This window comes from Daldinia childiae, assembly GCF_008694065.1.
Source record: "Daldinia childiae strain JS-1345 chromosome Unknown Scaffold4, whole genome shotgun sequence".
Taxonomy (NCBI): Eukaryota; Fungi; Ascomycota; class Sordariomycetes; order Xylariales; family Hypoxylaceae; genus Daldinia; species Daldinia childiae.
The window spans coordinates 1246531-1266188 of record NW_022984645.1 but is presented as its reverse complement, the minus strand read 5'-3'; the positions used below and the strand labels follow the sequence as shown (position 1 = coordinate 1266188).

At 46.0% G+C, this 19658-nt stretch overlaps 7 protein-coding genes across 7 annotated transcripts; 4 read left to right on the top strand and 3 right to left on the bottom strand.

Annotated features, from left to right (window-relative positions):
- Positions 1-2520: 2520 nt before the first annotated feature.
- GL218_04679 (putative NADPH dehydrogenase C23G7.10c) lies at positions 2521-3976 on the top strand (the record flags this gene model as incomplete). The annotated part of the gene is made up of 3 exons (XM_033581299.1): positions 2521-2802; positions 2861-3781; positions 3857-3976. 3 exons carry the CDS (start codon positions 2521-2523, stop codon positions 3974-3976), a joined length of 1323 nt encoding a protein of 440 aa, XP_033435584.1.
- Positions 3977-4301: 325 nt separating this feature from the next.
- Positions 4302-5810, bottom strand: GL218_04678 (uncharacterized protein; the record flags this gene model as incomplete). Its single annotated transcript, XM_033581298.1, has 1 exon — positions 4302-5810. The coding sequence occupies one exon, from the start codon at positions 5808-5810 to the stop codon at positions 4302-4304; it is 1509 nt and encodes a 502-aa protein (XP_033435585.1).
- A 1328-nt stretch (positions 5811-7138) lies between these two features.
- Positions 7139-8332, top strand: GL218_04677 (Endochitinase B; the record flags this gene model as incomplete). Its single annotated transcript, XM_033581297.1, has 1 exon — positions 7139-8332. The coding sequence occupies one exon, from the start codon at positions 7139-7141 to the stop codon at positions 8330-8332; it is 1194 nt and encodes a 397-aa protein (XP_033435576.1).
- Positions 8333-8997: 665 nt separating this feature from the next.
- On the bottom strand, positions 8998-9517 carry GL218_04676 (Ubiquitin-40S ribosomal protein S27a; the record flags this gene model as incomplete). The annotated part of the gene is made up of 2 exons (XM_033581296.1): positions 8998-9084; positions 9143-9517. The coding sequence occupies 2 exons, from the start codon at positions 9515-9517 to the stop codon at positions 8998-9000; spliced, it is 462 nt and encodes a 153-aa protein (XP_033435577.1).
- A 728-nt stretch (positions 9518-10245) lies between these two features.
- GL218_04675 (40S ribosomal protein S26E) lies at positions 10246-10814 on the top strand (the record flags this gene model as incomplete). The annotated part of the gene is made up of 3 exons (XM_033581295.1): positions 10246-10396; positions 10456-10558; positions 10709-10814. 3 exons carry the CDS (start codon positions 10246-10248, stop codon positions 10812-10814), a joined length of 360 nt encoding a protein of 119 aa, XP_033435578.1.
- A 1166-nt stretch (positions 10815-11980) lies between these two features.
- On the bottom strand, positions 11981-16590 carry GL218_04674 (Structural maintenance of chromosomes protein 4; the record flags this gene model as incomplete). The annotated part of the gene is made up of 3 exons (XM_033581294.1): positions 11981-12211; positions 12284-15598; positions 15655-16590. The coding sequence occupies 3 exons, from the start codon at positions 16588-16590 to the stop codon at positions 11981-11983; spliced, it is 4482 nt and encodes a 1493-aa protein (XP_033435579.1).
- Positions 16591-17182: 592 nt separating this feature from the next.
- Positions 17183-18175, top strand: GL218_04673 (uncharacterized protein; the record flags this gene model as incomplete). The annotated part of the gene is made up of 2 exons (XM_033581293.1): positions 17183-17336; positions 17412-18175. 2 exons carry the CDS (start codon positions 17183-17185, stop codon positions 18173-18175), a joined length of 918 nt encoding a protein of 305 aa, XP_033435580.1.
- Positions 18176-19658: the final 1483 nt, after the last annotated feature.

Sequence of the window (19658 nt, the reverse complement as noted above, 5' to 3'; positions counted from 1 at the left end):
GTAGCCTCCCCCCAAGAACCTTTTCCAATAAACATCATCTTCAACATCAACATCAACTTCAACATAACCTTCAATATATATATATAATCTTCAACATAAACATAATTTACCTTACCTTACCTTACAATAAATCTTTTCGTCAACCCGGCTGCCTTAAGGCCAGGCTTGTTACTTAACATCCATCATCATACAACACGGATGAGTACTACTTACATCAAATTATTCTATTAATATTATCCCTCTAACATTATTCTACTACCATTCACTCCCCCCCTACAGCCTACCTGCTACCTACCTACTATCTCTACTATCTCTGCGCCTCTATCATTATTCAATATTCGACTATCAACAGTCTACGAAGGAAATATTTGAGCTCATTACTACCTACAGCCATGGCACGTAACCTTGTAAGTAAATAACCCATCTCTAATTGTCTTTTCACCCGGCCCTGCTATCATAAACCACATCGCATACTCTCCCTAAACACCATATCACAAAACACATGACGGGAATTTCCCTCCTGTTACCCCGATCGTCCCCTTCTACTGCGATATCTCTTTAAGGCATATTGTACCGCGATGGTGATACGTTGGAATTGATTTTGCTATCCTCGTCCTCAACTTACTTGCTGGCATGATCAAGAGCTGTATTCTATGGTAGAGAAGACTAGCTAATTACTATGCATTTATAGGACGCCCAAGGCAATGAGATCAACCATCCAGATGCACAAGGACATATCCTCGCTAATGGAAAATTTTCATGTGGGGTCAACAACTGCGGCGCTGAGATGACGAACTCCCGTCATAACATCAGTTCTCATATATCTAAGAAACACCGTGTAAATTCTGCATTCCTACAGGCAGATGCCACCAATAGACGTCGCTGCGGGATTTGTGGTCTCAACACCATAAAGTTTCATCTTCTTGTAGCTCATGTTCGCACCAAACATGGCTTTCGTGGTAGTTCCAAGGTACTCCAGGACCAGTATGCCACTACTCAAGTTGATGATCCCATCCAAATTCCGGATGATCAGTGCACCGCATAAATTAACGGTAAGCAATTATCCATCTTGTTCTAGCTTTGTTAATATGGTAACCTAATATCTAACTTGAACAGGTCAACTACAAATACCTCTAATACCTACGACACTCGAATATTCTCTTGCTACAAGTACATTGCTGGTTATATGGTATCTGGAGCGATATGGATGGGTTTTATTCTCAAAAGTTTGTTTGTTTGAGATTGAGGATATATAGATTAGCGCTTGATTTGGGGTTGTCACTTACCAGCCCTTGGGTTCCCACATGTACCTAATTTACCTTATATATTTAGGTGCCTAACCTCCCTAAGGTTGAAAATACCAATCTTATGAGAGAAACCCAATTAAAACTCACCAAAGTCCCTTTACTTCTGATAACATGTCTCAAATGGCCTGTAAATGATATCATATCTCAGGCAGCCGGGTGTATCATTACTCTGTAAATTTCATATGTAAGGTATCTTAGGTATGTCTGTACCTATGTACCTACCTAAATAAGTAATTGAACAAGTGAATGTGAAGTAATGTGCATCATGTGACTTAAGGTTTAGGGTTCTTTTGTTGTACTTCCGGCAGCGGGCCGGACCGAAGTGGGTCCCGAATGTCTAATCACGGCCCGGGAATTATAATACCCGGTCCGGCATGGCGGATAATTACTCATCAGACCTACCTAATTGGGAAATTGTCCAAAATTTGACTCCGTATTCTCCGAGAGGGCAGGGGCTATTGGCTCAACCTATTTGTTAGGTATTAGTGATCGACTCCGCATGCTCCTGGGCTAAGACTGATTTGCCAGCAACAAGTTCCGGCGATGCAACTCCGCATTCTCCGCGAAAAGAAGATATCGGGTGATTGATCATACAATACCGGGACAATTGTCCAGTTATCTAATCGTACTCTGTTCGTGCTATAGCTAACGGGTCGTTAATCCTCCGCTGTAACTGGTTCTGGCCAGACCATCGCGACGTCATTTAGCGTCCCCGATTTATCCCCTAAGGCGCGATTTTGCATTAAAGAAGTTTTATCGGGTAAATATCTACCAACATGTATCAGAATCAATATAGATTTTTAATTCTGATTGGTGATGTTGGCCGGCACTTTGTAATCCCTGCGTGAACCTAGCTTACACTCTCGGAAATATTCTCATGAGGTAGTACGAATCCCCCTTGTTGGTAGTTTTTTTACTCTACTGAGATAGTTATGGAGGGGCTCACCACCATGGCGCTTAGTAACGTTGATAGTATGGAGGGTGGAAGGGTGGACGTATGTTGTTTTGCGATAGCCCAGAGACATATATAACCCAGCCGGCACTCCAGCTCGATATCACAACTTCTACTTATCACTCAGCATCATCATTCAATACCAATAGTTCAGCGTCATACCCTCTAGACTTCGTTCTTCTACATTACTACTTAGCGTTGCTATTTGACTCTTCGATATATAATTCGCTATATAAAGAAAACTCCTAGACCAACACCAATATGTCTACTATCAACGGTACTAAGGTCAATGCCTTGAGCATCCCCAACAAGGCGGCCAAGGGCGTCCCATTCTTCACGCCGGCCCAAGAGCCTCCTGCGGGAACCGCTCTGGACCCCCAGCCCGATGGAAGCACTATCCCAAAGCTCTTCACTCCTCTCAAGATCCGCGGCCTCACTCTTCAGAACCGTATTATGCTATCTCCTCTATGCCAGTACTCGGCTGAAAACGGTTTCCACACATTCTGGCACCTAACTCACCTTGGCGGTATCATCCAGCGCGGGGTAAGTCTCTCGATCGTACAAAAAGCAACGACTAAGACATTGCTAACTATTCCTACAGCCGGGCTTGGCCATGATCGAAGCCACCGCGGTCCAGTCTCACGGACGTATTACTCCTAATGACTCCGGACTCTGGCTCGACGACCACATGGAGGGAATCAAGCGCACGGTAGACTTCGCGCACTCCCAAGGTCAGCACATCGCTATCCAACTCGCCCACGCCGGCCGCAAGGCTTCCGCCCTTGCGCCGTGGCTACACAGGGGTGCCACGGCTGCCGCCGACGTAGGCGGCTGGCCCGATGACGTAGTTGCGCCGAGCGCCATCCCTTACGACGAGAACCATGTGGTGCCCAGGGCGTTAACGCTGGAGGATATTGCGCAACTCAAGCTCGATTTCGTGGCGGCTGCCAAGCGCGCTCTCAAGATCGGATTTGATGTGTTGGAGCTACACTGTGCCCACGGTTATCTCCTCCACCAGTTCCTATCGCCCGTTACCAACCACCGCACGGACAAGTACGGCGGTAGCTTCGAGAACCGGGCTCGTCTGATTCTCGAGCTGGCGGATGAGCTCCGCGCTGTTATGCCTGCTGACATGCCCCTATTCGCACGTCTTAGCGCTACTGACTGGCTTGAGGGTGTTGAGGGCTACACTGGCGACAGCTGGAAATTGGAGGACTCGGTGCGCCTGTCTGTGCTGCTCGTCCAGCACGGTGTCGATGTTATCGACGTCTCTAGCGCCGGAAACCACCCGCTTCAGAAGATCGCCCGAGGCCCCGGTTACCAGGCGCCGTTCGCCAAGGCCATCAAGCGAGCTATTGGTGACAACGCATACGTGGTCACTGTCGGTACTATCATGAGCGGACAGCAAGCTAATGATCTACTTGTCGGTGGTAAAGACGCTGATGACACTCCCGTGGATATCGCGGGTGTTGGACGTATGTTCCAGAAGAACCCCGGTCTTGTATGGACTTGGGCTGAAGAGGTACGTGATGAATATCATCAAAGAAATTGTTTTTATTTTAGAATATGATTGCTAACATCTGCTTGCGATTTATAGCTCCACGTAGCAACCTATGTTGCAAACCAGATCGGATGGGGCTTCGGAGGCAGAGCTACCAAGCAGCGAAAGCCAGAGCCCACGAAGGAGCACTGCCACGGTCCTGTTCCGAGCAGTTAGATGGTTTATAACGATGGTAGAAGGGTTAGATATCATGTTACTTATCTTTGCCCTATGCATTTACACGCTCTAGCGCTTTTTCTCTCCTGCTCTTAGATCCATTAGTTAGTTAGCTAGGCATTATCGGCGTTTTAAATAGAGAGGAATCTTATCATCTTATATTTTCTATATATTTTCTTTCTACAATATAACGCTAATGATATAGGTATCTGTTATGCTCAAAGTGACGAACGTTACTGTGCAACCTAGATTTGCCGTTTAATGGCCTCGATGGCGAATTCTCATCCTACATACTAACATTGCTCGTGCCCTAAATGAAACATTCCTACATCAGTCGAGGAGTAGATGCAGGTGACAGAATTCTTTCAGCTCTCTCCAAGTAGCTTAGAGCTGACCTGTGTGTTCTAATAGCGCTGGACCATATGTAGCGGTTTGATGTACGAAGGCGGCCTTCGGTATATCTATTCGCTACTGCTTGCCAAACTTTCATGACACGCTCCGGTAGTGTATGGGTATTCTCCGATTCTTCCATCTCAATGCACACCTCCATACACGAACGAGTATAGCGAAAGATGCCGGCGGATTTCTGAGAGCAGGCCCATATCTCCATCATCTCGAGCTTTGGCATCTTCAAGACGGCTCGAGCAACGCACCAAAGCAGGTCATCCAGCCGTCCTTGCTCTTTCAATGGGTTGAGGAGGGTCCACGAAGTTAACGTTAAGCCTTGCAAGTTTTGCCATGTGAGATCGACGGGTGTTCTTTTGAATTTCGGTAAGAAACGGCGGAAGAACTGCTCAGCGTCGATGATGAACGACACGTCGAGCTCGACAAAGTTACGACTTGCACTTAGTAGGGATCGCACAATTCTAAAGTTCCTTAACTCTCGTGACGACGCATGAATATCTTCGCTGAAGTCCTCGAACACCGAAAATCGTTCTAGGGTTGGTGGTAAAAGGGCCAGGAAGCAATTAAACATAAATCGCTGGTACCTTTCAAGCTCCATAGAGATAGCACGCCAAGGCTCATATTGGAAAACCTTCAGCTTCGGGAAGCTCGGCAAGATCAGATCTAATCTGGGAATCGGTCGGTAGAATTGTCGGGGAATGACGAGACTTGTAACGAAGTCTAGCTTTGGAAATGAGCCCTTCCAGTCCTTGCCTATGAGCTTAGGGTTGAAACTAAGCAGCTTTCCGACTAGCCGTAGACAAGCATCCATTGTCGGAGGGATACGATATCCTCCCTTCCATCCATGAGTTTCGTCGTTGCGATTTACACGATACTGGCGGTAGACGCTTGAACTATCGTTCTCGAAGCGGTGATCTCGGAAGTAATGTTCTCGGTCGCTTAGGGACCAAGCACTCAGCATTACGGTCAGGTCTATTTCGTGTTTTCCGTCTGGAAGTCCCCACTTGGACATAACGTCGTAGAAGCGTAATAGAGCATCCGTAAATAATGCACTATTCATCGTGGCTTCGTCGTTGGTCTCCTTCGAGCAACATGAGCGGCAATTGTATGGGCGAAGTTCCACACGAAACCAGAGTGTACCAAGTAGCTTTTTTCTCTCAGTGGTGACGATTTGCTCAAAAAGCTCCAAATCCCACTGGCTGATTTTCAGTTGAGCGAAGTTCTCCCTCTCAAACGAATTGCGCCAGGTGAGGCAGACGGCGGCGTAGGTGGACTTAGGATGCTTATCGTGGCTGCATTGATTCCTAGATAGAAGCAAATCGAAGATATCTTGGTGGATTTCTGGCGGTAAGCCGTCCCAGTTGAACGGCTTGATACTGAAATCTGTCCTATTAAATAGGCGTGCGCGGCTGCGGTTTGGCAACGACATGGTAGTAGATGTTGTTCTGTCTTCTAGAATTCCTGGAGGTAAGTTTACTAAATCATACGAAATCTTGACTGCAAATGATGTTTGATTGCAGATTTCTAAAAAGGAATCAACTTTACATTTTTTATTTATTTCTTGATGGACTGTCCCCTAAATCTTCTAACTAGTTGCGTGCTACATGAACAAAGTTGGACTATACGTACTTGATAAAACTTATTAAGCACTAATTTCAACACATAGCAAACTAACAATTATCAAAAATATAAAGAGCAACCCTAGATCGGTAGCTAATCACGATGGTATTTTAACTTGGAAGTTAGCTCGTTTCTATGCCTTGAAGATTTAGGTAGGGAGAGCTTGGAATATTCACTATGTATTTCATATACTTGTAATTAGTTTCGTCTACTGTTTATCAAGTTTGCTAAGTATATTGAATATAATGTGAACATATTTACAAGGGAAATAGATTGTCGACGCCTGCACTAAGATATTGGATAGTTAGGCAACTTTTCGAAAGCTAGTAACTATAAGTCTTTCCTAGTTGAAAGCTTAGTCAACTTAGACGCTAAGCAGTTTATATTAAAATGATATGTTAAATTTGAATAAAGTATTTGATTGGACCTAGATCAGATGTAATATGATTTCTAGCGTCTTCGAAGCTGCGAGGTTAAATGGCTTACATAGATCGAGTTTAAGAAAAAGGGGGGTCAAGAGGCAGCCAACCTTGGAAGATGCATAAGCCACATTTTGACACTCTGATTTACAGCTTCAGCCACACTGCCACGCAAGACAATTTTGAGATGCTCCATTTAAGCAAAGTCATTCTCCATTTATTTTTATATGCCGTGTTATCCAGTTGCCTGGTTGCCAAGCTGAAATACAAAACGACAGCATGAATATTTGAAATATGATTGGTTACCAAAGAGAGATCTATGAGCTAAGAAGTACCTAGTAGGCGCATCGCCACTTTGGTACAGGCAAGCTCTCAGCTCTAAGCCACACAGCCAGAACAACTCAACCTGAAGTTGAATTATGATAATTGATTCACTTGAGGATAAAGATAGAAATAAATACATTATCACTTATTCTATATAAACTTATAAAAATTACTCTTTCCCAAAACATAGCATATGCCACGACTCAGATATTTTCTCCCTTACATCCTTGCCGTGACAGCATTGCTTGCGGCTTTCATACTTACACATCACTACCCCTCCTTGTTCTCATCATCCCAACTCTCACCAGCTTTCCTCACCTTAGTCTATCGTATTCTTCCAGACTTTCTTACTTCCAACTCGCCTTCTTCCTCCCCTCCCACTGCAGAAGTGAACATGGCACACCAATTCCGCACAGTCGCTTACTTCGTCAACTGGGCCATCTACGGCCGTAAGCACCGACCTCAAGACCTACCCGTCGAGAAGTTGACGCATATCTTATACGCCTTCGCCAACGTACGACCGGAGTCCGGCGAGGTCTATCTAACTGATACCTGGGCTGATACAGATATTCACTGGGAAGGCGACAGTTGGAACGATGTCGGTACCAACTTATACGGCTGTCTCAAGCAGCTCAACCTTCTAAAGCGCCGGAACCGACAACTCAAGGTCTTACTCTCCGTCGGTGGCTGGACCTATAGTAGCAACTTCAAGCAGCCGGCATCTACGCCCCAAGGTCGTGCCAACTTCGCCAATTCCTGCGTCGAGCTGATCAAGAACTTGGGCTTCGATGGTATCGATGTGGACTGGGAGTATCCGCAATCGCCAGCCGAGGCCGCCGACTTCGTCGCCTTGCTGTACGCCGTGCGCGAGTCCATGGACGCGTATAGCCGTACCTTGCCTACGCCATACCACTTCGAGCTGACGGTAGCCTGTCCAGCCGGCGCGCAGAACTTCACAAAGCTTGATATTCAAGGTATGGACCGGGTGCTCGACTTCTGGAACCTGATGGCGTACGACTTTGCGGGGTCATGGGACTCAGTGGCGGGGCACCAAGCAAACCTATACCCGAGCGCATCAAACCCGCGCGCCACACCCTTCAGCACGGTCGCTGCAGTCGATTACTACCTATCGCGGGGCGTAGCACCCAGCAAGATCGTTCTCGGGATGCCGCTATACGGGCGCGCGTTCCAAGGCACAGACGGTCTAGGAAGCGGGTATAGTGGTGTCGGCGAGGGAACCTGGGAGAACGGCGTGCACGACTACAAGAAACTGCCTCTACCTGGGGCCACGGAGTATTTCGACCGTGAAGCTAGAGCCAGCTACTGCTACGAGCCTAATACACGGACACTGGTCAGCTACGACACGGTGGACATGGCGCGGACGAAAGCATGGTGGATTCGGGAGGAAAGACGGCTGGGTGGCGCTATGTGGTGGGAGAGTAGTGCCGATAAGGAGGGAAGGGAGAGCTTGATCGGAAATGTGGTTGATGTATTAGGTGGACCAGGAGCGCTGGATCGCAGGCCGAATTTGATCGAGTATCCGTATACTAAGTACGAGAATCTTAGGGCCGGGTTTCCTAATAACTAGCATGGAGATTGCTAAGTCGAAAACACGGATAAAATGAAAGGGCATAGGGGGTCTGTATAATGTCTATGGGTTACATGGATTCGGGTTCGTGGATTATGGGCGGTTGCTCTGATGGGTTCGACATATATTTACGATGAACCACTTAGGTCGTAGTTTACTAGATACAAATGACTACGTAGGCGCCACATGGCCGTAGTTAGGTCCATGAATAAGAAAATGAATAATTCATCTCCAGAAGTTTTGGCTTTGTAAAGGGAAATATCTGTGTCGTCATAGATGTGAAGATGCTGCATACCTGGAATTTCATGACAGCTTCGGATAAGCATTACGAAATATGGATACCAGGACTATATTCGAGAGCAAGTAATTTTTATAAAGGATCATACTTGATCCGTGGCTTGACTACCTGACTACCTGGTCTCAAAGTAGACTAATAGTATAAAGATTGTAGATTACATATTAGTTAATAGGCGCTTGAACTAGGAGTATTGAGGCCACGTAAGAACATTTCACAATCTAGAAATAGTAGAATAGTAGTACTTGTGCATGAATTCGTATTCATAGAAACTGAGCTAAGTCATCCATGTCCTATCATGATTCCCGTAAGCCCATTCCGATGTTCCAAACTCCTAACCGTGTACACCCTAAAACGACCCGATAAGCATTTACTGCTTGTCGAAGACGTAGGTAAGGTGGCATCGGCCACAGTACTGTCGGTCCTGCATAGCAGCCATGAAGACACCAGCACCGCACTGTTTGAATAGCATTAGTATATTGATTCATAATTATTAAAAGTACGGAGTAACTCACGGTCTCGGCAGGGCACTCGCGGCGGAGACGCTCGATCTTTCCATCACCGTCGACCTTGTAGTACTTAAGCACAGCTAACTTGGTCTTCTTGCGCTTGTGCTTAATCTTCTTGGGTGTAGTGTAGACCTTCTTCTTGCGCTTCTTGGCACCACCACGGAGGCGGAGCACAAGGTGGAGGGTGCTCTCCTTCTGGATGTTGTAGTCGGAGAGGGTTCGGCCATCCTCGAGCTGCTTGCCGGCGAAGATCAATCGCTGTTGGTCAGGGGGGATTCCCTCCTTGTCCTGAATCTTAGACTTGACATTGTCGATGGTGTCGCTAGACTCCACCTCGAGGGTGATAGTCTTGCCCGTGAGGGTCTTGACGAAAATCTGCATGATTGCCTGTTGGGAGAGATTAAATGTTAGAGATGAGTGCCATTAAGAGTGAAATTTTAGGATGTTGGTGATGCGCTTGGGAATGCGACCAGACACTGCGACGACGCAAATTAAATGCGTAGAAGTATGAAGAATAGCATCGCGAAGGGAATTATAAAATCATTTGAGATTGTATGAATAGAAGTTTGTATAATATGAAAAGACGTACCTAGACAATATCGCTATTGCCGTCCTAAGCAACCAGATAATTTTTGGTTTGGAGAAAGGAAAAAAAGTAGGAGGGGGAATTGGAGCCTCGAAAAGTTATGGAAGTACAATTTTGGTGGTGTGGTGGGTCTTCATGAGAAAATGATTAGGTAATTCAACTCGAATTACCGATAAAATCACGTGCTAGGGTTTATTATCCTACTTGCCCTGTCGCACCTATTTGCCTATTTGTAGTAGCTAATTTTGCCCCTCCATCAACTAACTCTACTCTGATTGGCCCAATTCTTTTTACTTTGCAGTGGAGTGTCCTCTAAACAATTTTGTACCTTAGACAAAGTTGCGCGCACCAATTTCAAGACAGAAAACAACTCTTCCAATCCACCAGCCCAACTTTCTCTTTTTGACAACTTCCAACCAGAAAGTCCTGTACGTTAGAACCTCGTCTCTTAGTGTTTACCCACATTGATTCTTATCAATTACCATTTTCTAACATTATAGCAATAATATAGAATACCGTCATCATGGTCAAGAAGAGAAAGAACAACGGCCGCAACAAGAAGGGTCGTGGCCACGTCAAGCCCATCCGATGCAGCAACTGCTCGCGATGCACCCCTAAGGATAAGGCTATCAAGCGCTTCACCATCCGTAACATGGTCGAGTCCGCCGCCATCCGTACGTTTCCCTTCCTTTAGATATTAATTATGAGCTAAACTAACTGATTTCGCCCACAGGTGATATCTCGGACGCCTCCGTCTTCGCCGAGTACACGGTTCCCAAGATGTACCTCAAGCTGCAGTACTGTGTCTCTTGTGCTATCCACGGCAAGATTGTCCGGTACGTCGTCCCGTTTAGGTGACAGACTACGCGCTCATCAGCGGGCAGCGTATGCGCCTGAGATGAGCCTTGGTTGAACCTCGAACGAAAACTCCTCCTATCCCTCCTCTCCTCGATCACGAATTATACCTACTAACAGTCTATCTCTAGTGTCCGATCGCGTGTTGGCCGCCGAAACAGGGCCCCTCCCCCGCGTGTGCGTTACAACAAGGATGGCAAGAAGGTGACTCCCACCCAGACTGCCAAGGTTGCCTAAATGCTTCTTTTCGGTGTCTAGGGGAGTGATAGGGTCTGGGACGATGAATCTGGTCATCGGAAATGGTTTCACTTGCATGAAAAACGGTTTTCGGTATGATTACTACCTCAGATAATGACTTATGAATCAAGTCATATTGCCACGACGTAAACAACTGCTTTTTATTGGCCATGCATAATTACGGCTTTCGCCCTCTGTGACTTGGATTTCCCATTAAGAAGTAAATTTGAAACTTCGGTCTGGATAGTTAGTTGGGCTTTGAAGACTATCATACTGAACAAAATATTTATTTAACTAGACGGTCTAATCACCTCTTTAATTCGGTATTGCTAAAGACCTTGTGACATGAATGATCTGGTACACTTCATAATCGAAATAATAAAATTTTGGTCAAGTAGGATGAAGAATTAAATAGGTCATCGAATCCCCAGTATCACCTAATTCTCTATGCAGCATCTAGCGTTTCTATTCTGAGAATAAGGTATAAAAAATTAACCGAACCCTATCATTACGAGGCTACCTGAAGTCTCTAAGCTAAATAAATAAGGGAAATACAAAAAAATAAAGAGCGTCTATTCATCATTAGATAGATGAATAGATTCTCTATATAGATAGAGCAAAAAGATGGACGAGCAGGGAGTCGAACCCTGGACTTCTCGCATGCGAAGCGAGCACTCTACCACTGAGTTACACGCCCTTTGGAGATGTGGGGAAGCTTTAGCAGTTGCTTCCTTGTTAGTAGTTAATAATTTTGCAAATCAAGCATATATAATACAGTAATCTAGGCTAGATCATCTAGAAGACTAACCAATGTAATTGAATCTTCTATGATTACATGTAACAAAGACGTTTATAGCACTAGACGGTTATTACATACATTTTGTTCCCTAGATTACATCTATAAGAAGGTTCTAGGGGGTAACTGGCAGGTAACCTAGGTCTACTTTACACCCATCATAATATGTATTCATATTCCAAACAAGCTTCGCTCCAGCGCGCATTTGGATACCTATTCATGTCATTATGCGCCCACCATTCATCAAATCCGTGATGGACATCGCGTTGACTGCTAGTCCAAACATCGCAATCCATCGCGCTCCGCGCTAACGCGATCAATACACGATCAATAAATATCATATGTATTCTAATGGAAGTCATTCATCTCGTCATGAGACCACGGTCTGGCCGTGTTGTTGTTGCTGTTGTTGCTGCTGCCTCGCCATCGCACCGCGATCGATAAAGTCGCGGTTCTCAATCGTTACGCTCTTGGTCATATGGTTGACTTTGTATACGCCGACTAGTCGGGCTGCGAGCTCGAACATATTGTTGCGTAGCGAGATGACTACGAATTGTGCGTTCTTCGTCCGTTCTTTGATGTAGTTTGCCACAATGGACACCTAGTTAATATCGTGGTTAGCAAATATTTCGCAAGACTTAACGAGAAGCTGGAAGTATAGGGGAATACTTACATTCCTGAAATCTAGGGCGGCGTCGATCTCGTCCATGACATAAAGAGGCGTCGGCTTGTAATGGTGCAGGGCAAACACTAGCGCAAGACTAGATAATGTCTTTTCACCACCACTGAGGTTGCTAATGTTCTTCCAGCTCTTCTTCGGCGGCATGACTGAGAACAGGATGCCTTCGCTGAAGGGATCCAAGCTGTCGACGAGCTCCAGTTCAGCATTACCACCCATCGTGATCATCTGGTACATCTCCTTAAGCCGGAGAGAAATGATGCTGAAGCCTTCCATGAAACCTTCCAGTCTTAACCGGCGCAGGTCGTCGCAACGTTTCTTGGCGGCGTCGCGCTGCTGAACGGCACTTGCCAAGTCGGAAGACCGAGCTGCATGTTCCTCAACTCTACGGCGGTACTCGGATAAGACGCCGACATCCACATTGACATTTTGCGTCTTTTCTTCAAGTGCAGCAATCTCGGCCTTAAGAGTCTCTTTGTTCATATCTTGCAGCTCATCCTCCGTGAAGCGCGGAAGCTCCTCGGGTTGTTGTTCCGGCTCTTCCTCTTGCCCCTCTTGCCCCTCTTCCTCCTGCTGTTCTGCCTGTTCCTCTGGCTGATCTTGCTGCTCTTCCTCCTCGTCTCCCGCTGTTTCTTTGCTTACTTGTCTGGTCGGCTTCTTGGCAGCTGGGGGTCCGCTCAAATCGCTGACGTTCTGGAGGACGAGTTTTCCTAGCTTCTCATCCCAGTAACGCAGGCGCTTCTGGTTTTCGGCGAGTACTTTCTGGTTCTCCTCTAGTTTATTACGCATCTCGATCTCGACCGCGCGCGTTTCGTTAAGTTCAGATGTCTTCTCGTCTAATTCGGATTTTAATGTAGAAAGTTCCTTTTTCTTTTCTGCTAGTTCCTCTTCCGCCTCCTCGACACGAGCGTTCAAAGATTCGGATTTGCTACCTTGGTTCTCGACCTCTTCTTCTAGCTTCTCAAGGTCGCGTACCGCGGCTTCTAGCTCTCTAGTAGCCTTGGCGTGGTCTTTTTCAAGCTTCGTCTTCGACTTTTCTGCTTTAGCCTTCCTTACCTCAGCGTTCGATGTTTCCTCGTTATGAGAGGCGATCTCTTCTTTAATAGCATCAACCTTTGTGCGCTGAGCACGAAGCTTCTCTCCGCCAACTTCCATGATCTTGTCCTGAAGCTCTTTAATCTCTGCTTCCAAGCCTTCCGTTTCGGAGTGGAGTTTTGACACCTCCTTGTTTAACTTGGAGATCTCCTTTTGCAGTACAGCGACTCTGTTGTCGTCAGACTGAGATGGTTGCTGCTCTTTGCCGAGCTCTTTGATGCGTCGCTGGGAGTCCATAAGATTTTTCTCGGCGCTTTGAATCTCTAAGCCAATTTTTTGCATCTTGGTATCCAACTGAGGAATCTGATCCTTCAGATACCTCAAGCGGGACTCGAGCTCTCGTTGGTGATCCTGGATTTCCTCGAACTGCTGCTCAATAGCGTCGCGGTCGTTCTCAAGCTTGGTGACTTGCTCCTTAGACGTATCAGCCACGAGCTTGCTCGACATTAAGCCCCTCTTGGTGGTATTTCCACCTCCAGACATAGTACCGCTCTTGTCAATAAGTTCTCCATCAAGTGTGACTACCCGCCATCTTCTAGCACCATATGCAATCCGGTTTGCTTGAGCTAAGTCTCTGGCGACAAGAGTATCTTGCAGCGAGTGGTAGAAAGCAGGGCGGAATTTGTCTTCTTTAGCTTTAATCAGGTCGAATAGGCGTGGTGCATTCTCGGGTGTTTGGATAGGCTGTAAATTGTACGAACGCAGCTTATCTAGACATATAAAGTTACCACGCCCGAGATTGGTCTTGCGAAGATACTCGATGCATTGCTGGCCTGCCTCCACCGTGTCGGTAACGAAGTTGTTGAGAGACGGGCAGGCCGTAGATATAGCAACATCATACCTCTCATCAATCGTGCCTAGATTCCCGAGACGGCCGTGAAAGCTATCGATCCGTCCTGATTCTTTCATTCGCATTAGTGCGGTAAGCACGTTGCCTCGAGTTTGCGTCTGAGAAAGGCTAGATCGCGCTTCTTCTGCCTTTTGTCGAGCATTTGAAACCTCTGCCCGAGCTTTGGGCTCCATTTGGACTAGGCTTTCTAAGTTAGCAACGACCTTTTTTGCTTCTTTCTCCAGTTTTGCCTTTTCGGCTTGACACTCCTTAAGTTCTACCAATTTAGCTTTCCGGCCTTCTTCGATATTAGCAATCTTCGTCTGCATGTCCTCAAGAGCTACAGCGCCAGCATTAGCCTTCTCTTCGAGGATGGCCATTTCGGACTCGGCAACAGCAATCGCAGACTGCTTCTGGTTGATCTTCTCTTTCCAAGGCTCTAGGGATTTCTGCTTGGCTGCAATCTGATCCGAGAATCCTTGCGTCTTGCCTTTTAAGCTATCTCGTATCGTTGCGAGTTCTGCCTCCTCTTCCTGCATGCGCTCTTCAAGAGCGGCGATCTCCTCGACACGCGAAGCAATCTCTTCGGTGCATTGCTCAGCGGTTTCCTCAGCTTCCGCGGCGGACTTTTCGGCATTTGCAATTGTCTTCTCGAGTTTCTTCTGCTTGTCAGACAAGAATTTACGTTTCTCGTCGAACTTGACTCTCTCCTGCTCGAACTTAGAAACCTCCTTGACAAGGACCTGAACATTCTTTTCCTGGGCCTCAAACTCCTTGGAACCCCTAGCATAGGCTTTTTGCAACTGTTTAATAACCTGCTCGCTGCCTTGATGCTTCTCGAGTTCGGCGTCAAGCTGAGCCTGCATCTGGCTAATTGCCTCTTCAGTCACGCTCACGTTGTTATTGCACTCGCTAATGTAAAGCTGATAGAGCGCTGACTGCTTCAGAGTCAAGTCGTTTTCGTCGCGGATAAAGGCCAATGCTTTATTCTTCTTATCCTCGAGGCCGTTCTTCTCCTTTTCAACATGTTGAACACGGCCGCTCTTCTCCATACAAACTTCATTAAGAGTTTCTACTTCTGCTGCTGCCTCTTCGATAGGCGTTTTATATTTAGAGGTACCGATTATATCTTCTAAATATTCTAGTAGACCGTCCTCGTGCTCATTGCCAGCCTTAGCCTTCATCTGAGCAATTGATTCGACCTCACCTTGTAGGATGAGAAAACGCTTATGGTCGAGATCGATTCCTCGGTCGCGTAGTAGAGTAGTTACTGTTGTGAAATTAGACTCGCCCCCATTAATGTAGTATTTACTCGAGTTATTTTTGAATGCTTTTCTCGAGATAATAATTTGGGAATTAGGAATTACTTCCGTTCCGCCCCCGGGCTAAATGTAAAATCAGCATGACATCCTTATATGCTATCATATCATATTAAACTAACCAGGTCCATGACCTCCTGGAAATGAACAGCCACTTCACAGTGATCTAGATTTGGGTGGGCCGCGGAGTTGTGGATCAAAGCAGATATCTTGCCTTGTCGCATCTTACTCGCCCTAAATCCGAAGACGAAAAGAAGCGAATCGATGACATTCGATTTACCGGAACCGTTGGGTCCTACGACTGAAGAGAAAGAGGAATGGAACGGGCCAACCTCCTGTCTTCCGGCGTAACTCTTAAAGTTGGTCAAGATCAAGTACGTGATAACAATACGAGCTCTAGGACCTGTATCTTCAACGACAGGTACTGCCATCTTACGCGACTTTAGAACGATATCCATAGGCCTCTCTAGGATAGTGTCCATGGCCCGAATAGGCTTAACCTGAGTAATGGTTTCATCTGGGTCCTGCTGTTGCTGGTTTACGCTCTGGGCGGTAATATCAGCCAAGGGCGTGCCGTGAAGCTCGGATGGTTCCTCAGACTGGGCGGGTGTCGGTATATGGGGCTGACTTTCGGGTGTGGCCTCGGGCGTGGGCTCCTTGATAGGTGTGAGCTCCTTGACAACTTTTCGCGGGGCAGCGCTCTTCCGTTTCCTCGGAATGGCTTTATTAGGGGTTGGCTCTGGGCTGAGTATGGAGGTAGCAGTGTGATCGGGATCAGGGGCCTGGCTCTCTTCGATAGATGGCTCTAAGGCGACGCTGGCGGCGGTGCTCTTCCTAGGACGACCTCCGCGCGGTGTCGCAGGCACCGTAGACTTCCTTCTGCTCTGTGTTTGACGGCGCGAAGTTCTAGCGGTTGATGTCTCAGGGGCAAATTCTTCCTCGCTTTCTTCTTCTTTTATTTTTCTAGTAGTGTTCGCGACCTCTTCCTCTTCGTCTTCCGATTCAATTATAGCTGTGCGCCGAGCCGCTGCGGCACGACGAGTCGGTCTGGTGGACATTGTTGATAAAATTGGGTTACTCCAGGGGAACAAAGTCGGTTATACTTGAGCCGTAAATAATCGAGGTGGAATAGATTTGTCGACCAGTTGTCGTTGTTGTCGTTATCGTTGTCGCGGTAGCACGTTTGATTGCTTAATTGATAATTGATAGCGGGCAGAATAAATTAGGTGCTCGTGTCTCGGGTAGAAAGTAAACAAAAACAACTTGCAAGTTTCCAATCCCCCACAACCTTAACCCCCACCACAATCGCTAGCCTGGAGGTACCTAGGTACCTAAATATATGTACAATCACCGGAATTAGAGTTATTACTAAGCCGATATCAATCTGTACCTGGTAGCGTGGTAGCGTGTCGTTAGCTTCCTTTCAACAGCTAAACAGCTTAAGCCTTACACAGCTATCCAAACGCGGTTGTTTCTCACCATCTTGACCATCTTGACCGATGAATTGCCGGCGCATCTACATTTTACAATCTTCCAAGGTCAAGGTTCCCTTTCACAGCTCAAGTTATCACGATATCGAATAATTACCTGTACAAGAAGATTATATTTTAAGATACTTATTTCTTTTGTTTGAGTTTCCAATCATCAAAAATGCTCGATCCCTCCAGGTTCGACCGCATTTTCGGTTCTCTGGATCCATTCCCTTATGACCGCAATGTTATCCAACACCTTGAAGCTTCTCGACGAAGTCTTGAGGGTTCCTTGTTTATTGATCGAGTAATGAAAGCTCTTAACTTATCAAAAGGTACATATCTATACTATCTAACTGGCATTTTATATTCTAGTTATTTTGCTAATATCAATTTCTACCTACGCATAGCTACTAGCCACTATCCTCCCAAAAACAGTGATGCTCTTCGACAATTATACAATCAAATATGCGAGACTAAGAACGCTACCCTTCACCACAAGCTCTCGGTAGTATTCTATCTACTACTCGACGTTGACGATCGAAATGGGTCTAGCCGGGCTGAAACCCACGCTCAGCGTACCAGCCTGCCTAAAAATTACAGGATCTTCATGAAGGGATTATGGCATATGGACGCACTACAATTTGATCTTGCATTGCAATATCTTACACATCCGTCGCTCCAACCCGATTTCGTCGACGATATTATCACCGTTCTTGTCCGCAACGCTAAGAATGGCGACTATAGTCTGCCTCTTGCTTATTACCATACAGTTCAGCCTATTATTCAATCGTCTTCGGCATTAGAATTACTATTTGATGCTCTCGCACGATCAAGCGTTATTGACGCCTTTCAGTTTTCACGGTCACATGCTGAGTCCATGCGTCGGCAACTTTTTCAACGCCTTGTCCTATCCGTGTTGGAGTCTGCTCATAACGATGAGTCAGCCGAGAGGGCGCTCGATTTAACTAGCTTACCCTTTGATGCCCAAGAAGAGCAGTGGTTCAGGGAAAGCTTGGAGAGCGGCGAGGGGAAGCGGCTGGCTGTGGCGAAGGATACGCTTCTCATGCGCCGGATTGCTGCCGGTTATGCTGGATTCGGAGGCGAAGCAGGTACTTGGGCTGTTGTTCTAGAGGGCGTCAAGACGGGAAGTGGTGGACGTGCCCAGGCATGAACAAGTCAAAATAATTGAATTCGAACAATGATTTCGTGAATGCTAATCACATAGCGTCGGCGTTGGGCTTCTTAATAAACCTTTTTATAGTATCAAAGAATATTATACAAATTTTTAATATATCTCACGTAACTTGCGTGTGTTTGTCCTTGACAAGGAGAACAACGGGTAGGACTAGACAATAAGCCTATGTTGGCGTACCAGACGATATCACATACATTCGAATTACGTAGAATCAAAGGTGCCGACATTCGGAATTGCAATATTCTAATGATAACTAGAATAAATTACGTTATGCATAATTATATATGTTGCTGTATATGGCTGTAAACTGTTAGACGTTATATATTGGCAATGGTATCTTTGCATGCGAGAACAGCAGCTACATGATGCATAGGTAGGTATTGAAGAAGATGATGCAATGTTTGCCAAAAGGAGAATGGTCCGCCAGGTAGAATAAGATCATAGCCAGGTGAGTTGCATCCGATAGAGCTCCGATTCTCCTATTCTCTATATTATAAGCCCCTGAACGGGAGGTTCGGTTAGTGGCTGAACAGAAGTTCTAGATAAGCTAGAAACGAAATTATAGCATGAGCAAGAATATGAGCTAGGAAAGGGAGCGCGAAGAAACATGGGGTCAAGACAGCTGTCTTGCCAGAACCAACGAAAAGAAACACGAAGTCCCTGCCAATAGTCACTACCTATACCTACGATAGTTGTACCTCAACTTCAAAAAATTTCCCGGTTTCACAGCACTGCTGAATGAATTATGAGCCATATGTACAGGCTGCGTGAGGAATACTATATCATTTGGAATCTAGCCAATGGTCCATGCCCTTTACGCAATTTGATGACTTACACGACTAATGCTGACGGCCATCTCTTATCAAAGTCACGTCCCACGACCTATCAAACTCCAAACCAGTCCCGACAGACATGGTGGCTTTTCAGTTTGGTTAAGCCATCCTAAAGAGATATATTGGCAACAATAGAACAACCCCACTCCATTCATTATTTCCTTGGAGACACCTAGACACCGTTCACCGGTTAAAAAATAAGTCTCACAAGCCATGGAATCACAACATTTCAGCTCCTCCTTACTGCACCGCATCGACTGATATGATGTCACATGAATAGAATACTTACGTACCATCAGCTACCATTACATGATTTCACGTAAATCTTAAACTATATTGCCTCCGATGAGACATGGTGGCTTCTAGAGGGTGGATTATTCGGAACAATAGACTATCGAGATTGGCCAGGATAATGCATAGTAATTAAGCATGTGTCTACAATCATGCTTGAGCTTACCGAAACCTAGGATTGTGTAAAGAATAGCTAAGATGAGAAGACAAGTTCCGACCCGTCCTCGTAGAGTAAAATCATTATTTAAGTCTCATATATTCTCTCGGATCAAGCCCTTCTCCAACTCAATTCATTTCTCAATCATCTAATACATAGATATATTATAATCTTTAAC